Source organism: Cydia fagiglandana, chromosome 5, assembly GCF_963556715.1.
Source record: "Cydia fagiglandana chromosome 5, ilCydFagi1.1, whole genome shotgun sequence".
NCBI classification, from domain to species: Eukaryota; Metazoa; Arthropoda; class Insecta; order Lepidoptera; family Tortricidae; genus Cydia; species Cydia fagiglandana.
The window spans coordinates 13,461,870-13,486,466 of NC_085936.1; the positions used below are offsets into that span (position 1 = coordinate 13,461,870).

The 24,597-nt window shown below is 37.8% G+C and overlaps 2 protein-coding genes across 2 annotated transcripts in view; both read left to right on the top strand.

The window, feature by feature from the left end:
• LOC134664557 (ubiquinol-cytochrome-c reductase complex assembly factor 1) overlaps positions 1-24,597 on the top strand; it is a 460,862-nt gene that overhangs the window by 383,866 nt on the left and 52,399 nt on the right. The gene's annotated exons all lie outside the window — the stretch shown is intronic.
• On the top strand, positions 574-24,553 carry LOC134664565 (protein timeless homolog). Its single transcript, XM_063521279.1, has 22 exons — positions 574-949; positions 1,041-1,224; positions 1,834-1,968; positions 2,837-3,093; positions 4,343-4,540; positions 5,319-5,501; positions 6,077-6,364; positions 6,751-6,869; positions 8,350-8,506; positions 10,979-11,059; positions 13,373-13,482; positions 13,723-13,767; positions 13,845-13,917; positions 15,685-15,883; positions 16,485-16,633; positions 17,348-17,442; positions 17,726-17,935; positions 21,413-21,589; positions 22,083-22,277; positions 22,856-23,052; positions 23,380-23,830; positions 24,155-24,553. The coding sequence occupies exons 1-22, from the start codon at positions 696-698 to the stop codon at positions 24,241-24,243; spliced, it is 3,846 nt and encodes a 1,281-aa protein (XP_063377349.1). The 5' UTR covers positions 574-695; the 3' UTR covers positions 24,244-24,553.

The following is a 24,597-nucleotide window of genomic DNA, read 5'->3' on the forward strand; positions in this document are numbered from 1 at the left end:
GTGCTGTCGCCACCTAGCGGCCATATCTGTGCTGATCGTAACAGACGCGTTTTGTTAGAGAGTGAGTCTTTTGTACCTATAGAAGGTCAAGCAAATCTTGTCAGCAGAAAAAGGCGTGAAATTTAAGTTTTCTATGAAACGATATCCCTTCGCGCCTACTTTTTTCTAATTTGCCGCCTTTTTCTACTGACAAGATCTGCTTGACCAACTATAGTACTAATATTATTTATTCTGTGCCCTACAGATTATTCAAAGCACATTGTCAACCGAAACTTGCGTAGCTCGGAACATCTTTCAAGGTAAGCTCCGATTCACGCAGAGTATGATCACAACGAAGGTTGACTAACGAATTTATTTAATTACTGCAGCAATAGATGTGCACAATTTAATACTTATAAACATTATTGATTAATTTAGTAATATTTAACAACCAAAATTATTTATAAAGATTCTTAAAGTTTACCATTTCTGTTTGTGTGCCATTGCGCAATTGCGCATGAAGTCACTTCATTTCGCGGGCTTTTAGAAGTCAACCAGACTGTCATCATAATGTCATTTGTGTTGAAAGAATAATAATGTGCAAACAAATTCTTTTAAAGTGCTTTAAAGTTTAAATGTAATTACTCTCGAGTTTATACGCCAATAATGCGTAATTAACTTAGATTTTAGTTACGGTTAAGCATATTCAAAGCAAAATGAGTTCACTACTCTCTGCAGAACTTTCTGCAACATGCAATGCACTGGGCACGTTCGACAAGAGAACCGGGAAGTACTTGATAGACGACTACACTCTTAATACGGTAAAAGACTTAATAAGATACTTACGTCGTGATGGCGAGGACCACGAAATTCGGAGACATTTCGGTCAAACAAAAGTGTTGCAGACTGATCTAATACCTATGTTGATTGACCACTGGGAAAACACTGAACTGTTTGAAGTTACTCTGAGGTACTTCGAACTTTATTATTGTTTATAAAGTTTACTTTAAGCCATTAAGATTTCAGTTATGAAGTTTAATATTTCTATCATTTTATTCTAGGCTTCTGGTTAACCTAACAAACCCAGCGCTATTGCTGTACAGAGAAGAAGTGCCAACTGAGCGAACTGCCCGACATAATTATCTGCTGATATTACTCCATCTGCAGAACTATAAAGAAGAAGCATTCACCAAAGTTGAGACTTGGAATGTTTTTGCAAAGAAGTTGACTAAGATCCTGGAAATTGTAAGTAGTTTTGTTTGCTTATTCACTTCTTTTCATAAGACAATGTTTGCCATTTACATTTAAGGTTCCATTGTATATACAATATACCCCAATTTGCCTGTGGAAAAAGGAAAGATAACATATGAATATGATTTCCACTGACCAGGTAGCCTCAGAGTGCATTTCACATTTGTATTGTAGGCTCCTCGTGGATATGGATGGCTCCGGACAGACTCTATCGCATCTGCCATGCATAAATTGAGGCTTATTGTAAAATGCGCTTAATTCTGTAATTCATAATAGATAGGCACATACCTACATATTTCAGTTAACTCCATCTAATTTTAGTTAACAAATTAACTGCTTTTGTTTCTTTATCCATTTGTTTACTATGTTATTTCTTTCTTATCTTCTTCTTTGCCTGTACCTCTTATCAGTTTACCCGGAGTCGAGTCTCCTTGTATGTCAGTGCCGCAGAGCTCTGTTCTGGCATGTCTGCATACTCGGGTTCTCTTTCCGGATCTCTTTCAGCATGTCTAACCACCAGGGGCCTTACCATGATGTCCTTATTGCGATTCTGTTTAGGACCTGGAGTTGATTTAATTCTTATGCTAGTTCTTATATGATTAGGACTGGAGTGAACGAGATGAAGACACAGGGCTGATCATTGAGAGAATACTAATCCTCATCAGGAATGTGCTCCATGTGCCCTCGGACTTGGACAAGGAACGGCGGCCGGAGAATGATGCCAGTGTGCACGATCAAGTAAGAGCAACCGTGATCTTAATGACTTCCACAAACATGTCTGTGTCATCTCTTGGGTTTCATGTAATGGATTCTACTTGTAATACTTGTTTGGAACAATCTGGATCCTACATATCATTTCTGGATAATATTATTTTGTGCATTTTTTGGGATGTAAATGTAACTAAATATAGTTACATTTACAAAAATGTAACTAGATATAGTTACATTTACAAAAATGTAACTAGATATAGTTACATTTACAAAAATGTAACTAGATATAGTTACATTTACAAAAATGTAACTAGATATAGTTACATTTATAACACATAATTTTGCTAAAAGCTAATTCAGTCTTGTTACATGTTTATCACATTTACCCAACCAACTAGAGGTCTATCTGACTCAACAAATTGTGACAATCCATATCAAAAGAGACCTTATGGCAGTAGGCGCGTACGCCGCTATTGGCGTCGTGCTAATACTAATGCAGTACTATGCGACGTAAGCGCCGACCACCATGTCTTATGTGTCATATTTCAGTGACATTGACAGACGACCGGTCTGGCCTCGTGGGTAGTGACCCTGACTGCGAAGCCGATGGTCCTGGGTTCAAATCCCAGTAAGGGCATTTATTTGTGTGATGAACACTAATATTTGTTCCTGAGGCATGGGTGTTTTCTATGTATAATAAGTATGTATATCGTCGCCTAGCACCCATGGTACAAGCTTTGCTTAGTTTGGGGCTAGGTTGATCTGTGTAAGATGTCCCCAATATATATTTATTCATATCTATCATATATGTGTGTACTTTCCTTATGTAAACTCTTACTTCAAAGCAGGCACATTGCATCTTTCACTTAAACATCAAATATATTTCATTGTTTAGGTGCTGTGGGCATTAAATCAATCAGGCATACTAGACATAATCCTGTACATGTCATCAGAAAATGAAAAGCAATATTTCATGCATATCCTAGAGATCATATCCCACTTGCTGCGGGAACAGAATCCCACTGGCTTGGCTGATGCTGCACTGCAGCGGAGCGCAGATGAGAAACTGAGGGATGAACAAGAGTTACTCACTATAAGGATGTCGGAGAATAAGCAGCGGCTCAATAAAGTTAAGCAGTTTTCAACATCAAGGTTTGGATGAAAACCATTTTTTGTATAATTTTACAGTACAATTTGATTTTTATCATTTATAAACAAATGAAGAAAAAAAAAGAATACATAATGTAGCCACGAATTTGTAGCCGAATTAGACATAGCAGAACTATAAGGCCCTATACCTGCAACAAAGTTTGTTTGCAAATGTGCTTCGGCAAATGCTGAGTGGCATCCATTTTGGTATTAGAATTAGAATAAGATGTATTTTTAGGTTAATTTTTATTTTGCCACCAAATAAACTTTTTCTATTACTATTTCAAGTACACCAAGCGAATAGTTTTGCTGACTGTACATTAAGCGGTAACTTGTTTACCAAGTGTTAATGTCGTGTTCGGCAGGCTTGGTGTCGCACGGGGTTAATGACCTCAATCATTATGCTAATATGGATATGCCGTGGGAATTCCGGGGTTCGCGTTGTATTATTTCCTTCTACAATGTTTCTAATTTTAATAAGTTAATGAAATAAAATTATATTACAGTATAATAAATATAATAATGAACAGGGGTGAAGGTTTTACAATAACTAGGTAAACACTAAGCAAATAAACTTTAAATCATCACTTGTGACCATTAAGTTCAGGAATATAAATTAACATATTTTCTACTAGAAATGGGTTCTAAACCAATTCCTTATCATTAAACTAGAAAAGGATAGAATTAACTAATAAAGGGACACTGTTTGCCGTCTTTTTTGTCCTAGTTTAATTTAGACGCAAACAATAGAAAATCCAACTGTGACCTTCGACAAGCCAGGTAGTCGGGTAAATGGTTGTTTATTACTTTAGATAAGTATATTTTAAACAATACTATATTTAACACAGGTGCAAAAAAAAATATAAGAAGTATGACTTTTAGTTTATACGGGAAATTGAAATAATACTCGGTTAAAGTGTATCAATGTTTTTAAATAATAATGATACAATTTATGCATTTATTCCGTGTTCAAACGTCTATTTATAAATAAATAACATTTAATATTCAACTACTCAAATTACTTTTTCGACCGAGATCGCGGCGTTTGTGTCATGTCCATATTAAGATTTCTAGTAGGAATCCCGCAGCGTCGCACCAAGTTTGCCGAACACTGTATGTCTGACTGTTTTGTCACCACAATATGGAAGGAATTGTGCAGCGTCATCTAGTTCATTAAATTTGTTAATTTAAGTCAATAAGTAGTATCGTTTTGTGAATGATATTAACTAATTAGGAGTCAACTTACTTTTAGGCATTCCCGTTTTGGCGGTACTTACGTAGTACAAAACATGAAATCTATATCTGAAAATGAAATCATCTGTCTGAAGCCATTGAACAAGATTTCTAATCTAGACTTTAGCGGGGGTAAAAAGTCTAATTTAGTCAAGCCAAAGAATCGCAGGCCGGGTGAAAGTGGGACTATGGAAAGAAGATCAGCTTTTGCTATTAGGTAAGACCAATCTTTATTTAACACGGATTTTCCTGACATGTCGTTTATTTCAGAATTATTAGAAGCTCTTTCGTGTATGATAATTAGTAACTGCATTACGGTATCCTCGCGTGACAAGCAAAAGTCACTAACTAACGCCGTTGAAATGATTGGAAAATAAACCGTGTTACAAGTGTAATAAAGTGCATTGTTACTTTAATTTTTTGATAGTACTTAGTGACTTTTGCTTGTCACCCGACGGTATAATAACTAGTGTAAGTCTTACAACTTTAAAAAAATACCGGTCAAGTGCGAGTCGGACTCGCGTTCCAAGGGTTCCGTACATAAGTCTGACTCACGCTTGACTGCACATTTCTAATAGGTTTTCCTGTCATCTATAGGTACTTAAAGTACTATTTTGTTTATTTTTTTTCAAAATTTTAGGCCAAGTAGTTTCAGAGATAAAGGGGGGGGGGGATGGTCGGACAGACAGACAGACGCACGAGTGATCCTATACGGGTTCCGTTTTTTTCCTTTTGAGGTACGGAACCCTATAGACATACATATTTGCCGCAATCTGGTAAGATTTGGTAGCTCAGTTCTGAGCGCTAGGCCGGTGTTCCAGAGCCACTAGTACGAATTCATTATTTTTTATTTATACAAGTTTATAGGACATTTTTGTCTCTAAATATGATCAGGAATACGCTGTTAAAATTATTCGGTTTACTCATGTTACACCGTGTATACTTATATTGAAATATATTTTTGTTCGTCGTATTATCGTAAATAATGATTACAGGCTATTTTTAAAGGAATTCTGCATAGAATTCCTAAACAGTGCATACAACCCTCTAATGCACTACGTAAAGGATGTCCTGGTGAGATCCAAGGCCCAGCAGAATGACGAATCGTACTACTTGTGGGCCGTCAAATTCTTTATGGAGTTTAACAGGGGACATGATTTTCAAGTTGGCTTGGTCAGGTGAGAACAGAACAGTTCACTACCCCTTAACCACTTACGTACATAATTAAATATACAGAGGTACTTAACTAAATTAATAACTACCTAGCATAAATCTAAAATAAAGTAGGCCCTTTAAGGGTTCCCCCACATATGTCGACGCGGAATCGGCACAATCCGATAGGGAAAAGCTTTATGTGCGCGCAATAAGAGCGAAAAAGCTGTCGACGCGCGAGCAAGCGCCGGCCAAGGCGAGCCGAACCGAACGACTACTTTTTCGCTCTTATTGCGCGGACATAAAGCTATTTCCTATCGGCTTATGCCGAATGCGCGTCGAGATATCAGGGCTATAACCGCGAAAATCGAAGTTCGCTAATTGGGGGATTTTTCTCCGTCACTCTAATTACGCCTTCATTGTAGTAAAAGAGAAATATACCCGCAATTTGCGAATTTTGGTTTCACGGTAGCCGCTCTGGGGAGACCCTAAGGCGTTTATACCAAACAAGGATGTTGGCGGCATTTAATCGTTGTATCGCAATGCTTACACGTTGTACAAATGTGGTACTCATTTTTGTTTCTTCTACATTTGTTTTTAGCGAAACTATGTCGGTTCCAATGTTCCACTACGTGCAACAGCAAATGGAGAAATATTACGACATGATCAAAGTTGAAAAGAAGAAATTCGCCGTATGGGTACGCCGATTACATCTAGCCCTCCGGGCGTATAAAGAACTTCTTAACACATTGCTGGCAATGGATAAAAGTACGGATCCTAGTGTCAAAGAGTCCGCTAAAGTACTGAAGAGTAACATTTTCTACGTTTTAGAATATAGAGAGTTTATTTTAACGACGTGTTTAAGTTACGACGAAAATAAAATGCCAAGGTATTTATTAAGAGAGATATTTTAACAACGTGTTTTTGTTAAATTTTATTACTTCGGAATGTTATTGCTTTCATTCGCAGAAATAAACGCAGCGTTAGATGTATTTTTTTGTTCATTTAAATAAATGCAAATTAAATAAGTTATAAAAGAACTTAATAAATAATAATGAACTTAACGAAACATTTGAGAACTATCACATACATACCTATCAATGATCAGTAATGCACGTCATCAAAAGCGAAGTTTTTCAGACTAAAAATTCTATGTATAAATTATTTAGAATATCAGGAGCCTAAAAAGTAAGTTAAAAAAAAAACATTTTTAGATAACATTATCAATGTAATATTTATAATGTTTAACGTCTGCTAATAAAATGTCATTTTCAGGTCCTATCTCGTAGATTTAGTCGAAACGGTTCATTTATTTTTAAAAATGCTGGAACATTACGTCAAGAAAACGGGATTAGTCGTGCAGAAGAAAGTTAAAAGGAAAGCGAAATCCAAAAGTAAGTGTTTTACTGTAAATGGCTTGGTTTTGTTATAAGCAAGCTACGATACATCCGATAACAACATAATATATACGCTAAAAATACATACCTACTTAAAATGTACCTGCTATAATAAACGTGGGGCATCCTATAAACACTACCATATCTCGCGTGGTCAATGATTAAGTGTGCCATTTTCTTTATTTGCCAAATTGCGGTTCGGCTTCGTCGGAACCATATCTGTAAAAGTAATTGAATCTCAAATCTATCGGTAGAAAATAGTTTTAAAAAACTTTGAACGTTTTCCGTGTAATTCCACGCCGGTCTCGCTAAATTTTGACAAAAACATGTTACGTCATATTAAGCTAGTTTTATCGGCTTCGAAAATGATAATCCACTGAACCTCGATAACATGGAGGGATTTACTGGAATTGTTATTTAAAACGTAAGTTTCGATAACTTCAATATTCGAAATGATATAACTAAAATTAAATGGATCTATTATGGTGAATTATGTTCGCTGCAGACGGGTAAATCCCGATACGATAGCTCAGTTGACTGGGCGGCGGTCTGGTTTCCTGTAGACTCGTAGAAGCATTGGATTTTCCATGTTTCCTTTATTTCATACTTTGTGGCATTGTATTCGAATTATAGGTATCGTAATTCGAATTATTGTGACCGTAACACGGCGCTATACAAAATCAGTAACTGATCACAAATCCAGATCAAATTCATAACCTAATATTATAATCAGGAAACGCATCGCTATGAAAAAAGATCGATAATTTGATATACCTGTAGCGTTTTGTAAAATACTTAGGTAATCAAACAATTCATACATGCAGCATTTCATGAAATAAGAAACTTTGAACAAGATTACCTACCTGCTATTTTTATTTTAACGAATATTTCGTTTGAGGCGCGCTTTAATCATATTTCATATGCGCAACGTTATTTTTCGTGAATTAAAAAATAGATACAGGTTACATGCGCTCCGAAACTCGAGCTCGAAAACTGTTGCTTTTTTCCCCGGACGCCTGCAGCGCTTCAAGTATTTTCAAAGCTTTACTAAAAACCTTTTGGGATAAGGCTTTAATACAGACTGTTATTTTTATGCGGTTATCTTAGCAAACGATCATTTACAAGGCAAATTGAATCATTGATGACAATATAACCTCATAAGGCTCGTTATCACACAAAGGAAATTTGCAAATGAATTTAAATCAAATATGTTTGAATTTATTTTATTTTATAAGTCGAACGAAACAAAATAATTACAACTGTGTTGAAATTAAAAATAGTTTTTTTTAAATTACATTGAACTATTTAGAACCATGCATAGGAACATGGACCTTAAGAGGATAATTATTTTCCATCATTGTTCGATAAAGGTTATGAAACTGTTATGAAATTTTTCACATGAGTTAGTTGTACGATGATGAACTCTAATAAAACAACGCAACTGAATTATTTTCTAAAATTATGATCAACTTGACAGAAAAGAAGCGTGCGGTAGAAAAGTCCCAACCGAGCCGAGTAGAAATACCGGAGTGGGAAGAGTTGCGTGCGCAGTTAGCTGTTGTGCTCGGCGCCGGCGTCGACGAGTGCCCGCCGCCGTTTGACGCCGCCTCCGATCAAACCGTCGACCAGCAGAAGTAAGTATTCTTATAACAGATGTGAAGGGCTGCGTGGCCTGCGTGCGTACTTAGCTGTTGTGCTCGGCGCCGGCGTCGACGAGTGCCCGCCGCCGTTTGACGCCGCTTCCGATCAAACCGTCGACCAGCAGAAGTAAGTATTTTTATAGTGTTGGCTGGCGTGAGAAGGGCTGCGCGCGTAGTTAGCTGTTGTGCTCGGCGCCGGCGTCGACGAGTGCCCGCCGCCGTTTGACGCCGCCTCCGATCAAACCGTCGACCAGCAGAAGTAAGTATTCTTATAATAGATGTGATGGCCGGCGCGAGAAGGGCTGCGTGGCCTGCGTGCGCAGTTAGCTGTTGTGCTCGGCGCCGGCGTCGACGAGTGCCCGCCGCCGTTTGACGCCGCCTCCGATCAAACCGTTGACCAGCAGAAGTAAGTATTTTTATAGTGTTGGCTGGCATGAGAAGGGCTGCGTGCGTAGTTAGCTGTTGTGCTCGGCGCCGGCGTCGACGAGTGCCCGCCGCCGTTTGACGCCGCCTCCGATCAAACCGTCGACCAGCAGAAGTAAGTATTCTTATAACAGATGTGACGGCCGGCGCGAGAAGGGCTGCGTGGCCTGCGTGCGTACTTAGCTGTTGTGCTCGGCGCCGGCGTCGACGAGTGCCCGCCGCCGTTTGACGCCGCTTCCGATCAAACCGTCGACCAGCAGAAGTAAGTATTTTTATAGTTTTGGCTGGCGTGAGAAGGGCTGCGTGCGTAGTTAGCTGTTGTGCTCGGCGCCGGCGTTGACGAATGCTCGCTGTCGATTGACGCCGCCTCCGATCAAACCGTCGACCAGCAGAAGTAAGTATTTTTATAGCATATAGTGTTGGCTGGCGTGAGAAGGGCTGCGTGCGTAGTTAGCTGTTGTGCTCGGCGCCGGCGTTGACGAATGCTCGCTGTCGATTGACGCCGCCTCCGATCATACCGTCGACCAGCAGAAGTAAGTATTTTTATAGCATATAGTGTTGGCTGGCGTGAGAAGGGCTGCGTGCGTAGTTAGCTGTTGTGCTCGGCGCCGGCGTTGACGAATGCTCGCTGTCGATTGACGCCGCCTCCGATCATACCGTCGACCAGCAGAAGTAAGTATTTTTATAGCATATAGTGTTGGCTGGCGTGAGAAGGGCTGCGTGCGTAGTTAGCTGTTGTGCTCGGCGCCGGCTTTGACGAATGCTCGCTGCCGTTTGACGCCGCCTCCGATCATACCGTCGACCAGCAGAAGTAAGTAATGTTAAAAAAGTAACTGCCTTTATCATCCAACAGCGTCTAGAATAAAGAGAAAAATGTTGTGTTAACAATTTATATTGAAAGTCAACATACCTACAATAAAATGTATATGCGCAAGATTATGTACTTATACCACGGATTATTCAATAAATTTCGATTAAATAAAATGCAAACAAAATGATTGCTAATCCGCGAAATAATAACGGATCAGGGCTAACCACTTATACCTACTTGGGTATTTTATGCATGCTATTAATGAAAATTTAATTGTTTTCATGGCACTTGTATTAATGCAATTATGCAATTAATAAAAGTGCCATTAAAATAGCGAGTTCGTTTTGTAAATACCACGCGATGAGATTTTCCGATATTTTGAATGACCTCGTATTGCAATTCTCAGATTTAATCGTCGCAATTTGTGTATTGGCCGATAGTGTGTGGTGGCACAGTTATTTTTGCCTTTTAAAAATTATTGTAATAAAAATAAATGCTGCATCAAATTACAAGGTCGGCCCATAAGTTCTGTCACAAAGGTTTATACTGATAAAAAAATTATATGATATTTATACTTACTTAATTAGTCACATTGCTGTATATTTATAGCATCTAGTAGGTATATAGTATAAATCACTCTACTATAAATATGATTAAATATACGGACATCTATTTTCACAGTTTATGGTTTCACCATCCATAGTTTTTTAGAAGAGAGTCTTTGGCCTTTGCAGGCCATAGCTGTGGTTAATATACATCAAATTGCGTAAACGTATTTTCTACAGGTAATGTTAAAAGAGTAAAATGGGGACTACGCTTGTATGAAGAAGCTGTCACGTCATTTCTGCCCCTTTACACTTAAGTACCTATTACTGACACTATCAAATTGTTCTCTGTTCTCTTTGTTTAAAAAAACAACGGGTTGCACTACGGGAGTGCCGGCAGAAGTGAAAACTCAATGACATTGTAACAGTTTGTCGATCAGGTCACGCGTCCGTCTTATGAAGCGTCTTACGTCTTGCGCTGTCGCGAATTTAACATTTTTCCCCATCACAAAAAGTGCACAGCGCCGCTAAAGAAGTCTTCACTTCAAAAATTGATATCCTTTCTATGAAAACATGCTTACTAACAAAAACAAGTTTCAATTAGATTTGAAATCCTTTCCATGAAAACATGCTCACTAACCCAGATTCGCAATCTGTCCAATGAAAAACACGATGATTTGTCTGCAGGGAAACGTGCATGAAGAGCATTCAAAGGCTGATGCGGGAATACAAATTCGAGGACGCCGTCGGGATGCTGCGCGCCGCGAGGTACGTCACTACTCTATTCACTTCTTAATTATCGTGTGCATGTTTCTAATAACTACAACCACAACCATCAACGTTACACAAACCTTCTTATATTTGTAAGGTATCTATAGTCTGTACCTTTAGGTATTTAAATAAAAGTAAACAAACAATTTATACATTTAAACAACATTTATTGGTTAACCAACCAAATACGAAACCGCCTGGATCGGTCACTGAACGACCTGACTTTAACCTACATTATTTGATCATGTAATGTTTTCATCTACCCTCAACTGGCTTAAGGAGCCATTTGAGGGTAGATTTTGTTTACTTTTATTTAAATACTTAAAGATACAGAGTATATATAGTAACAACAAATGTGCATTCGTTTGACCTACTGTGTATGATGATTATTTTACAGAAAGTACATAAGGTGCTTCTTTACCACGCTCATCCACGTGTGAATAGGTGATTCGCAACTGGTGTCGATTTAAAACACTCCTTTCGGTCGTGTTTTAATTTGTCGCCACACGTTGCCTACTTTTAGCGCATGTATCGTAACGTATATTGTTGAAACAAGTATTTTTCCGAACTATTCTGATTGTATTCATTCATTACTGGGTAATAATAGCAGGGATATACACGTAAAATATCAGATATCGACATAGGTATACATATAAAGATATTCCGAACGGTCATATCACTTCAGTAATTAATAATAACAAAACTGTTACCTGCCAATAACACATATCTTCACTTCGTTATTTATAATTAAATATATTTTAACATGAGTGAGTGATACGAGTTGCAAAGTCCTACGTCATTAACGGGAGGCCAACTTCAACTTATATTCCGATATATAATTGATGTCATTTTAGTATCATTCGCAGGTGCATTTCACTCATACTTGTTCACTCGTACATATATTGGGCGACCTAGACGGACGGGCGAATGATAACAAAATGTAATAATTTTGACGTCAGAATGTAACTTCGCATTGGCCTCGTAGAATGGCACTCGTCATGCCTTTTAATTACTGATGTAGGAATGTTTTATTTTAAACAACATACCAGCATGTTACTTGTGTACTTACGTTCATTAACGATACATTCGATAAATGCAAGTTATTTGTAAATGTTACATAATAGGTATTTGCTTTGTTTAAAATTTATATGAAAAAATGAAAATGAAAAAATGAAAAAAAGTTTATTGTATAAAATATGTCCACTGTAGTCGAATTGATGTAAAATATGATAGAGTAAGACTAAGAAAAGTCTGCAGCGATTTTGATAGCCCACGCAGTGATAGTGTTATTCATACGTCATAATTTCACATTTAAAATAACACTTGCACTGCGTGGGCTATCAAAATCGCTGCAGACTTTTTTGGTTTAACTTTATGGATATTTTACATCAAAAACACATCGTTAAAATGGTCAAGACAACAGAGATCAATATTTGTTGAAATACTTGCTCGAGTTTTAATTTGTAAATTTAATTAATTTAGTAAAATCTGCAGTAAAATATTTTTAATATATGTGTGTGCTTTTTATAATATGTAAATGAAACTTTATCGAGGCGTTACATTTTAACAAGCAAAAATATGTACAATATTTATAACATTACTTAACCCACTCAGCGCTAATCACGACACGTTGTCGTTTTGTTTCTACGAAGCAGTTTCGCTACATACCGGGAAATCCATGTTATCGGCTACGACGTAGCGCTGCGACCGTAGCTCACCGGTGATTTTGTGAATCATAGCTACTCATTCCAGTTTGTTGTTTATAATGTTCAGTTAAAATAACAATTATTTATTGATAAAATCCATCACTAGTGACGCATTGCCTCGAGCGAGAATCCCGCATCCCACATATTGGCTTTATACGCAGTAGAAGTTCCTTCGTGGCGGCTATATGACCAATTAGTTATACTTATCTTGATAATGTTTATTAAATTAGTATTCTTGTAAATGTGGGCCCACATTATCTCATATGTTTGCCAAACGCAAAAACATTCGCATTCGCTTCCCCCACCGTGCTGCGCTAACGCATTACAACCGTAAAAGACATTGGAAATCTCATTAAAATGTTTAACGTATTCTCACCCAATAAATTCTAAATTCAACTGATTTTTCTAAGTTTATTACGGCTTTTATGTGGTCAGCACACACTTCGAATAATTATATATACTTACCTACATATTTTGGCAACAGTCACGGAGAGAAGGAAGAGAGACTAGAAGAGAGCATCATACTGTCTTTTCCTTACACTTGTATTATCTCCCCAAAAAAAACATTATTCACTTGTATAATTACTAATTGTTCACTGAACAGAGAAGTGTGGCCGGAGGATGGTATATTCGGCGCGAGCGACATTCAGCAAGAAGAGGAGCTAGAAATGCTGGAGACCATTTACGGGACCGATTTAGGAGTCGAAGTGCCAGGTTAGTTCTATTGAGTTTCTTAGGGGCCAAGTGACAGTTGTTTCTAGAAAACGCCAATGGAAACTTCAAAATTCACGTGACGAATCATTCGCATCTTTCTTCCTGATATATTTCACCAGCCTCTCGATTGGCGTTTGTCGTGCGTAATAGAATTAATTTATTTTTAGACAACTTCGCGGATGAAGCCTAATTTAGAAATATTTACTGAATTATTAAAATATATCCTAATTACATTTTCAGAGGTGATCGAGGAAAATAATCAAGAAAATACGGACGACGAGGAAGGTAAAACAACCCTTCTATAATTAAGTTATTTAGGACAATTTTAATTAAATTTTAATTATTAAATGTTTTCTTTGTAGACGAAGAGGAAGAAGAGGAACGAAGTGCAGCTATAGTTGAAACAGACTTTGATTTCAATGATTTTGTTCAGAGGTATGTTTTCGACATAAGTTACACGGTTCTTTAAGATTCCGCACCTTTCTAAAGAAACTAGAGTTAGACCAAGAAAAGTCTGCAGCGATTTTGAGAGCCCACGCAGTGCAAGTGTTATTTACACGTCATAATTTCATAGAAGTTTGACGTTTAAAATTACCATTGCACTGCGCGTGGACTATCAAAATCGCTGAAGACTTCTCGGTCTGACTCTATGACACACTTTAAACTCTCGCGTTTGTAGATATAATTAATGTCATTAAATTATCATGTTTTAGATTTACCTTAGGGGTCATCCATTAATTACGTCACACGTTTAGGGGGAGGGAGGGGGTCAAAAAAATGTGACATATTGTGACATGGGGGAGGGGGGAGACACAAACTTTGTGACGTCACTTTAACTTCATCAGTAACCGAAAATTTATTTAAATTATTTAGTTCGCTGTACATTTAAATAACAAGTTTTTAAAACGAAAATAGTTTTTAATCGTTTAATTTTCTTTCCTAAGCAGTTTTGGGTTATAAAATTACTAATATTTATATCGTCAAAAATATTTTGATAAAATATTAATAATACTTAGGTACTTAATTCGATTTGGCGATTTCGTAGAAAAAATGTGACGTCACACTAGGGGGGGAGGGGTTTGCCAAATGTGACCAAGTGTGACAAGGGGGGGGAGGGGTCAAAAAACCTAGAAATTGGTGTGACGTAATTAATGGATGACCCCTTACTACCAAAAGCGAGGTACGAGTAAGTGTGTCGCGTCTAAATTCGGCTGCCAGACTCGACGACTAGTATGTCAAAATATCTAACATTAATTAATGGCACACCAATATACCCGATCAGACTAGATGAGCTATTGCTTGCATGACTGGCGCTTATGATTTTCGGTACACTAAATTGCAACTCTCGAAATCTGAATTGCACTACAGGAGCATGAGCAGCGATTTCCTTGATCAAGTTAACCTAAATCCGTTTTAGAATGCATCCTCCCCAGTTTCACTACTTTGGGTACGTGCCTACTATGATTCCATGGTTAAATTAAAAGTAGTTTTTAATGGCCAAAACAATTTATTACAAAGCGTCGAGGTGGAATCTAGAATATGCTTTAAAATATGTTAGAACTACTTCTAACGCGTTTCAACAAATTTTCGCGGCGTTCTGCCAGAATTGAAAGATATGATGTGGGACGACGAGCGAAGCGAGGATAAGCGTGTTAGGCTAGCAGTGACCAATAATCGACGTTTTTTGTTGTATGTTTTGTGCATTGGGGGTCATCCATTAATTACGTCACACGAATTTATAGGTTTTTTGACCCCTCCCCCCTCCTTGTCACACTTGGTCACATTTGGCAAACCCCTGGGACCCTAGTGTGACGTCACATTTGTTCTACGCAATCGCCAAATCGAATTAAGTAAGTAAGTACCTAAGTATTATTAATATTTTATCAAAATATTTTTGACGATATAAATATTAGTAATTTTATAACCCAAAACTGCTTAGGAAAGAAAATTAAACGAATAAAAACGATTATCGTTTTAAAAACTTGTTATTTAATTGTACAGCGAATAAAATAATTCAAATAAATTTTCGGTTACTGATGAAGTTAAAGTGACGTCACAAAGTTTGTGTCTCCCCCCCTCCCCCATGTCACAATATGTCACATTTTCTTGACCCCCTCCCTCCCCCGAAACGTGTGATGTAATTAATGGATGACCCCCCTTGAGTACTCAAGTCTTTTATAAATACATGTAATTCTTCACCAGATTTTGCAGCCCGAAAGTAGTAAGCGCTTGTGCGTCTCTTCTAGACGGCTACGAGAAGAACCTACCACACACGAACCATTGCGTCACGAAAATGCTGCATAGAATAGCGTGGGACTGCAAGCGACCGGCTATGATGTTCCAAGCGTCTCTGTTTCTGGTCTTTCAGAAGATACTCAACAACCCTATGCCTCAATTCAAGGTTGGTACTGGTGCCTCAGTTGCGCCCCGGTTCAAAACCGAACAAGCGTGAGTCGATATATACATATACATACTCGTATATATATTGTATAAAAAAAAATATTATTACGCGCTGGTAACTGGCAAACAGAACGTCATCCGCGTCAGAAAGATAGGTATGATAAGATTGATAAGGTATTACGTGGACTCACAGAAAATCGCCTAGAACTTAACTGTCACGAATGTGTAGGCTTGGAATGTTTTTTGCCTAAAAACTGTTCTTATTTTATTATACCTACCATACATATATTATACTTATCTATACATAATTAAATTTTACGCATTAGATTAACAGGTACTGCTGTTGTCATGTTTTTAACAAGAAAATACGCCGATGTCGGATTTATCCTTTGGTTGGAATTAATCCAAGCGACCTTAATTAAATATTTAGGTCGAAATTAATTCCCGCCACGTGGAACGCTTACAATTGAGAAATTGAGAAATATTGGTAAAGGCTTATTTAGATCCAACTTGTTAGAAAAAAATGTAACTTAAGTTTAAACTTTCTTAAAAACGAAGCCAAATAATAAATTTAATAATTAATTTCGTTTCCTTTTGTTCAGGAGTTGGAAAAGTTCGCTATATTTATACTAAGGAAATTTACTGAAGTGGCGCAGAAAAATCCTAAAGTTTTTATCGAGCTACTTTTCTGGACTAATTCGAAGGATGCCATCGATATAGAGTGTGGGTACGACCTCTACTCCGATCAAAAGTAAGTATTCATTATATGTTTTAAGTAATATTTTTTAAAGTGTTTTGTTGTGCTTAGTGGTAGGCCTCATAATTTGTTATCTTTAGTCTGTTTTTAATTTAACTGGTTTTGTTTGACGTAAATAAATATATTTCTTTCTTTCTTAGTGTCAGTTGTTAATACCAGGTTATACTGCTGTAAGAATAGATAGCAATCACTCTTATATATCCTCTTATATAATATGAAATCACTTATCGACAACTAAATACAATCATTTATCTGCATTCATTTTCTTTACAAAACACGAGACACTTGTCTCGGTGGAATAGTTAAACTAATTCAAAATACAGTTAGAAATTGTGCTTCTTCTTCTTCCTCGCGTTATCCCGGCATTCTGCCACGGCTCATGGGAGCCTGGGGTCCGCTTGACAACTAATCCCATGATTTGACGTAGGCACTAGTTTTACGAAAGCGACTGCCATCTGACCTTCCAACCCAGAGGGTAAACTAGGCCTTATTGGGATTAGTCCGGTTTCCTCACGATGTTTTCCTTCACCGAAAGGCGACTGGCAAATATCAAATGATATTTCGTACATAAGTTCCGAAAAACTCATTGGTACGAGCCGGGGTTTGAACCCGCGACCTCCAGATTGCAAGTCGCACGCTCTTACCGCTAGGCCACCAGCGCTTCCTCAGTTAGAAATTGTGCTAATAAAATATATTTATAAATGACAGGGATAGAGTGGGCAAAGGAACATGGAGCGAGGAACAGGAAGAGGAACTACGGAACCTGTACATGGAGAACCAATCTAATCCACAAACTGATCAAGGTACGTGAATTATAAGTACATGTTACCCCTAGAAGTAATAAAGTCAGACGAAGAAAGGGAAACCACATTTATGGGCTTGTCTTACTGTTTCTCTAACCCCGGTCAAAATAAAATATGTACCTCTTACTTACCCCAACTAATAAGAGAAATGCGTGTATGTTAAATTGCTTATTTCTATACCTACTTGATTTGACCAGACGACACTTGACTAATAGTTATACTTTTTCGCGTGACAAAATCTGTACAGTCACATTTATAATAACTTTGATAACGCATTGAACAGACGTCATCGACTGGATCCTCGAGAACCTAATCGACCAAACCCGAACGCGACGGAGCGTCATCAAAAAACTAAAAGAGCTCGGCCTCATATTCCGCGCTCCCACCAAACGAAGCAATAAGGAGCGGCAGCGGGACAGAGTGCCAAAGGAGTTCAGTGAGGAGGAAGATGACATGCTTAGGCAGCTTTGGGAAGAGTTTGGCGATTCTATTGGTAAGTTTTTATAATCATTTCAGTTTAAATACGTTCACAGTAACGTCATCAAGGAACTAAAAGAGCTCGGTTTCATATACCGCGCTCAAACCAAACGAAGCTATAAGGAGCGGCAGCGGGACAGAGTGCCAAAGGAGTTCAGTGAAGAGGAGGATGACATGCTTAGGCAGCTTTGGGAAGAGTTTGGCGATTCTATTGGTAAGTTTTTATAATCATTTCAGTTTAAATACGTTCACAGTAACGTCATCAAGGAACTAAAAGAGCTCGGCCTCATATTTCGCGCTCCCACCAAACGAAGCAATAAGGAGCGGCAGCGGGACAGAGTGCCAAAGGAGTTCAGTGAGGAGGAGGATGACATGCTTAGGCAGCTTTGGGAAGAGTTTGGCGATTCTATTGGTAACTTTTTATAATCATTTCAGTTAAAATACATTCACAGTAACGTCATCCAGGAACTAAAAGAGCTGGTTTTCATATTCCGCGCGTAAAGCGCGTGTCTATTTTACCTGCCATTTTGCCCTGATAAAACTATCTTCCCTGCTGCCCCGTGTTGGTTAAATGTATAGTATAAACGCAAACCTCGCAAAGTTACTTAAGTAACGTCCAAGATTTAGCCCAGGGACAGCACACGTAGCAGTTTGATTGTGGAGCTTGCAGCAAATGTTTTGTGCAAATTAGCTGAGTCGTCGTTGTCGTTCGTCGCTTTGTCATGACAGATGCCGATTCCAATCCGATATTCTAATAATTCTATTTGTTCTTACGCACAACCCGTCCTAGTTCGGACTATTTCAGGTCTTAATCATCCCTTTTGTGTTCATTTGATTTTTGCTTCCTACGAATGACGGTATAGGTATGAAGCATATATTATTATGTAGGTATATAGGTAACAGTGGCGGCGTGTCAAAAAGGCTGATTTACATAGTTGGGTTTATAAAAAAAAACAATACGATAATAAACTTCTACAATAGAGCCATGTTGCATATGTGCATCATGCACGTTGAGTGACAAATATATTCCGATTCCGAATTGCAAAACTCACGGTGACACCACCACATTTCATAAATGTTTACACCTAAGTGTAATCAGAGCTTTGCACGGAAAACATAAATACTCAAAAATGCGCGTTTTCCCAAAGATAAGACCTAGCTAGATCGATTTATCGCTCCCGAAAACCCCCATATAGCAAATTTCACCGAAATAGAGCCGTTTCCGAGATGCCCGACATATATAAATAAACAAGAATTGCTCGTTTAAAGGTATTAAGATAGATTAAATTCAATGACGTAATTAAATTAACATCATTATGAATGATACCTACTCGTACCCCTGATTTCAAAGTAAACCGCAGCCGGGCCTTTCGTCTCGGACGAGACCGACAACCCATTGGAAAACCCTCCGCAATTTCAACTTGCCAATTCTTCATTAAGTATTTGAATAATTTATTTGTGTTTAATATTTTAATATTAAATTTAGGTATATTATTAAAACTCTTTAAATTAATTGCTGAGTGAACTTTAGATTTTAGAGGTATTTTGCGAGACGAAACAGTGCTACACGTGCTACGCCGTAACCCGTAGCAATAGTTAGTAGTCCGTAGACCACTTGGCATAGTGGCCCGCGAATTTATAAACAAGAAAACCCTTTATTGATTTAATCCACTTAGGTATTCAAAACTGAAATTCATTCAAAACACACCTGTCATTTGGCTCTTATCACTAATAGGCTAAAAATCACTTAGAGTGTAATTCGTCAACTCACGGTCACCACACATACATAGGTGTTCCCCCCACTTGTTTCAGTTGGGTCGTACTCGTGAATAGATTTAACTAGAAATCTAAATAACAAACTAAACAAAATAACAAACTTACAAAATGAAATAAAATTACAAAAAAATTGAGTTAGCGGTTAACATTGGCTGTTCTAGTATATTAATTACGAAGTAGTATAAGACTAGGTTTTCACAAAAAAAAAAACCCATACCCATGATTAATATGAGATTAATTGGCGACTATAAGCTCTGTCCCACTGCTGGGCAAAGGCCTCCCCCCTAGACTTCCAATCCTCCAGATTTATTTTAAATAGCTTGAATGCCACTTTGTTTTTCATTCTAAGTCATATCTAAATACGTTTACCGCCTAATTAAATCATTTTAAAGTGGACGTACAGTCAACCACAAGTAGTCACAATAATAGTTTTCACTAGATAAATCAATCTTTTAATACTCAGCGACATTATCCAATAATCCAATAATGACAATTGATAATTATGAATGCTACACGTAAGCCCTCGTAAGCCTTTAAAATGTTCATATAACCTGCCGGTCGGCTCGCTGAGGTCATTGACCCCGCCGTTGGAAATACTCAATAATTAATTACCTAGTTGATTGAACTCATTATCTCCATTCCAATTGTCAAATACCTATTACACGTGTAATGATAACACTGTTTAGTCAACTTGTAAACCATTGTGGTGACTTATTCTTGAACGTCAAATCTACATATTTAATAAATAGTAATAAAAAAAAATATTGACCCAAAAAAAACAATATAATAATAACAGCATAGGTACCTTCAGATCCACAGCGCAGGCTTCGTAATCATACAGATAGCTCATCCACCTCAAGTTTCGTCAAAATAAAACGTATATTTTCACATATGTTATCCGCAACACACGTCGTCATATTTAAATACATAACAAGCCGTTGATAAGCGTTCGTGCCTATCTATAATTTACAAATGTGTTTATTAGAAAGAGAATATTTCACAGAGTTTTACTAGTTATTATTATTTTAAGAGAGGGTTGTCTTTAATTATTAATTAAAGCCGTAATAACTGGCGTACACATACATGCAATCAATGACCTCATCACAATTTCTGTCATTTTGTTTCTCTGTGTATCTCGGTTCTAAACTACATATAATTTACTTTTCTGCCAGCCGTTCTATTTTTTAAGGTCCTAGTCTCGTCTAACCCCTTTTTCTTTCATAATAATTAGGTAACTATGGCTGTAAAATTTAACTACTATGATCACATGATATTTTCAATGCACCTATTTATTCATCGTAGGTGTGCCTAATCATGTGCAATAAATACATTTTACATATAACAGGTAGAAATACAAAAGAGCAGTATAATAAATCAAACCAATATATTAAATGAAATTATATTAGACGTGGCCGATGGGGTCGAAAAGTGCTCGAGTGGAGACCACGGACTAGCAAACGCAGCGTAGGACGTCCACCCACAAGATGGACGGACGACCTTGTTAAAGCCGCCGGAAGACGCTGGATGCGGGTGGCTTCCAACCGGTACGAATGGAGGTCCAAGGGGGAGGCCTATGTTCAGCAGTGGACGTCTTATGGCTGAGATGATGATGATATTAGACGTAGCACCTTTTGTACACCAGTAACGACTACAATACAATAAACGGATAACGTTAACTCCTATTGTAAAGAGTTCTATTCATTTCCCTCCACTACAGATCCGATGCTGTTAATAATGGGCCGCATGCCGCGCAAGCGACCGAAGCGAAGCTTCGTCGAGAGGATGTTGGAGCTGGGCATCATACAGGACAAGAAACAGTGTCGGAGGAAGAGGCAGAAGGGAATGAAGAGCAACGGTGAAGTGAAAGGCAACAGCGATAATGATAAGTCGAGTGGTGAGTTGCAGAGTTAGTTTCTGTAGTTCGTTTTTTTAGCATTAGAAAGAATTTGAAAGAAGGTAAGCGATCTTGACATGTCTTTTAATTGAAAAACGCTGTTTAAAAATCAGTAACTATTACTTATGAAAGCAGAATAATATAAATGATCGTATTAGATTCATAATTGTTACATATTTGCCGTAACTTATTTTTAAAACGTGTTTTTCAATTAAAAGACTCGTCAAGATTGTTTACCTTATATCTAATGCTAAAAAAAACGTACTATAGCCATCAAGTCAAGGCGTTCGTAGTAGGCCTTGTTGGCTTGAGCCTTTTAAAACTCGGTCTAGTATTTAATAATGGGTCGGTTGTAAATAAATGCTTACTATGCCCGAAACGATATACCCTATATTTTACTCCTAGAAATAATTTGTACAATTCAAGTTACATATATTTTTTTATTCAATTAAACTATTTTTTTTGTAGCCTCACTTTTTTATTTCAATCATAGATTCGTCTTCCTCCGAATCGTCGGCGCAATCCGACTCCGACGACGATGGTTCACGACCGTCATCTCCTGTTACGACGAAACCTGTCAAAAAGATCCTGAAAGCCAAGGAACTTTCCAAAAAGAAACCGGCGAAGAAACAGATCCAACTCAGCGCCAACGAGATTGCCAAGTTACTGGTCAGCGCTGTCGACGATGGTAATTTCTTTAAATATAATAAACTTATCCTTTTTTTTTTCAAAATAGACACGTCACTTTAAATATAATAAACTTATCCTTTAATTTTCAAAATAGGTAAGTATGCGGACCGGATGCGGCGAACACATCTGAAATCAAAATTTAATATAGATTACACCGCACATTAGGGTCACGTCACGTATCGGCGTAACGTTTTGAATTTAATATTTTGTAATTAATTCCATAGTGTCCTCATAACCACTTGACCGTCCGACGATAGCATAGTATCCGAAAAACATATGCTCTTAACCGTCCGCGGGAACCTTACTATCCAAAGGGGTGGAAGAAAGAATTGAATTCAGAGTCATCTAACGGAATATTTCGGCATTATTTACTAATTCTCTTGATGCGACAACGTAGCCTAACTAAATAGTTAGCTCTAAAAAAAATTTGATGGCAGTGTAGTTATAATTTTTGTAGAAAATTGTGAATATGCTGCGCGGGGCGTGTGTCGCTAAAAAAAACCCGGACGGTTGACAGGAAAACAGTCTCGCGGGCCGGACGGTTGAGTGGTTAAACTACTTTTCTCACATATCAAGGTCTCACGGAACCACTAAAGTGGGTAGCTGAAAGTTTGGAAGAAGTGGCACTCGACCAAGAGGCGGAAGGGTTCGACCCGACTGCCGAAGGAATCCCCCTACTACCCCTGTCCAGCGAGTGTGTGGATGCCATGGAGAACGAGATGTTCAAGAAAGTCTTGATGGGTATTGGGATCATGCCGCCGAGTGATGAGCAAGTAAGTGCAAGTGATAAGCAAGTACATGTTTTCGGTCTTGTGAATAATACATAATTTTCGATTAAGTATGATTTTTTTCTGTGCCGAGAAATGTTTTTGTTACTGAAGCAATTAATTATTGCCTTTTAAATGCTAGTGTATGAGTTTGTCAATTTCAGATTTGATTTCGTTTTTAAAGTGATTATTCAGTGTATTACAAAATACGTTTTGCTTCTTTTTGTTCGTTGGGGCAAATATCTTTGGTAGCAGCCTGGCTGCTAGAAAGTGACTTTTTTAAATTGCATTTTTGATACAGTACCATTCCTCATGCTTTGGTTTATTTCTTAGGAAGCATATTGGAGGATACCTAGCAGTTTACATTTCGAAACGATTAGAAAGAGGCGCGAAATTATAATCAAGGCTGTGAATAAAGAGCTAATAATAGATCCAACAGTAGACGAACCTTCTACCGAAAACGTTCCCGAAGTTTCAAATGACAATACGAAAGCAGAATCTAGCGATGACGACGACCTATTCGCCAATTTGAGAAAGATGAGAGAAGGTAATCTTGAAAACGTAAAAAGCGCTTCAAGTACCGAAGTCAAGAGGAGTCAGAAACGAAGTCGGAGCGTGGAATCGAACGAGTCGAACAGCAGAGGGAAACTGCCGAGGATTGAGGAAGAGATAGTGAATGGTGGGGATGATAGTGAGGACCTTCTCTCGTTTGCTAAGAAGACATTGCAGACTGAACTGCCGGATACGGAGGAATTTTTAAGTGGCTTGCCTAAAGCAGATTCAGGTAAGATTTATTTTTAAAGTTTTAGCCCCCACCAGTGAATAAACTGCTATGATCTAATGTTGAACGAGTCAATTTTAGTTCAAGGCTACATTCGTATAAACGGCCTAGCTTTCAGGTAACTTTTATACAATAGAGTGCCAAAATTATGGACTGACACTATGTTGTATTGTATCAGCAAGAAAGTAGTGTAACATGCATACCTATGCTCGCCTCTTTACCCACATGAAGAAGTCTGAAGAGGTCTGACTATATTTGCTTACTATATATGACTTATTTAGAAAGTCGTTTAGAAAATCGTCTAATCAATTCATTATCTCCTTGCAGACGACAGCGAAGATGAAGAGCAAATAGTATTGCCGATCAACCGAGACAAAAAGAGGCGCAGAGTCATTATCGACGACGATTCGGACTAATCAACCTTATACAGCACCGGCCGGTAATATACCACCTGCGTCTTTACATGTATCGCACCATAGAGGTTACGCGCATAGCACGTACTTGTATTGTAATACACTGACAGAGCCATTTTAAATTTAGAATGATTTTCTCCATACCTTTCTTACCTTTATGTAACACCATTATTTCGTAATACATTATCTGTTGGACATTAGAGTACGAGTTAGTAAGTAGCAAAAAAATTACTCTTAATGGTCTATACTCCTTTGTTCAAAATAATTTCACAATTTTCATAGTCTCGAGATATTTTTAGTCGGTGTTGTATTGTTTCTTCAAATGTTTCATACTTCCATTAATTATAATGACTGTAA

Coding starts and splice junctions, on each gene's coding strand:
- LOC134664565 (XM_063521279.1), top strand. CDS start 696: ATGAGTTCACTACTCTCTGCAGAACTTTCTGCAACATGCAATGCACTG. Junction 3,094..4,342: donor AAGCAGTTTTCAACATCAAG/GTTTGGATGAAA, acceptor ACTTACTTTTAG/GCATTCCCGTTTTGGCGGTA. Junction 23,053..23,379: donor TGCCGCCGAGTGATGAGCAA/GTAAGTGCAAGT, acceptor TTTATTTCTTAG/GAAGCATATTGGAGGATACC.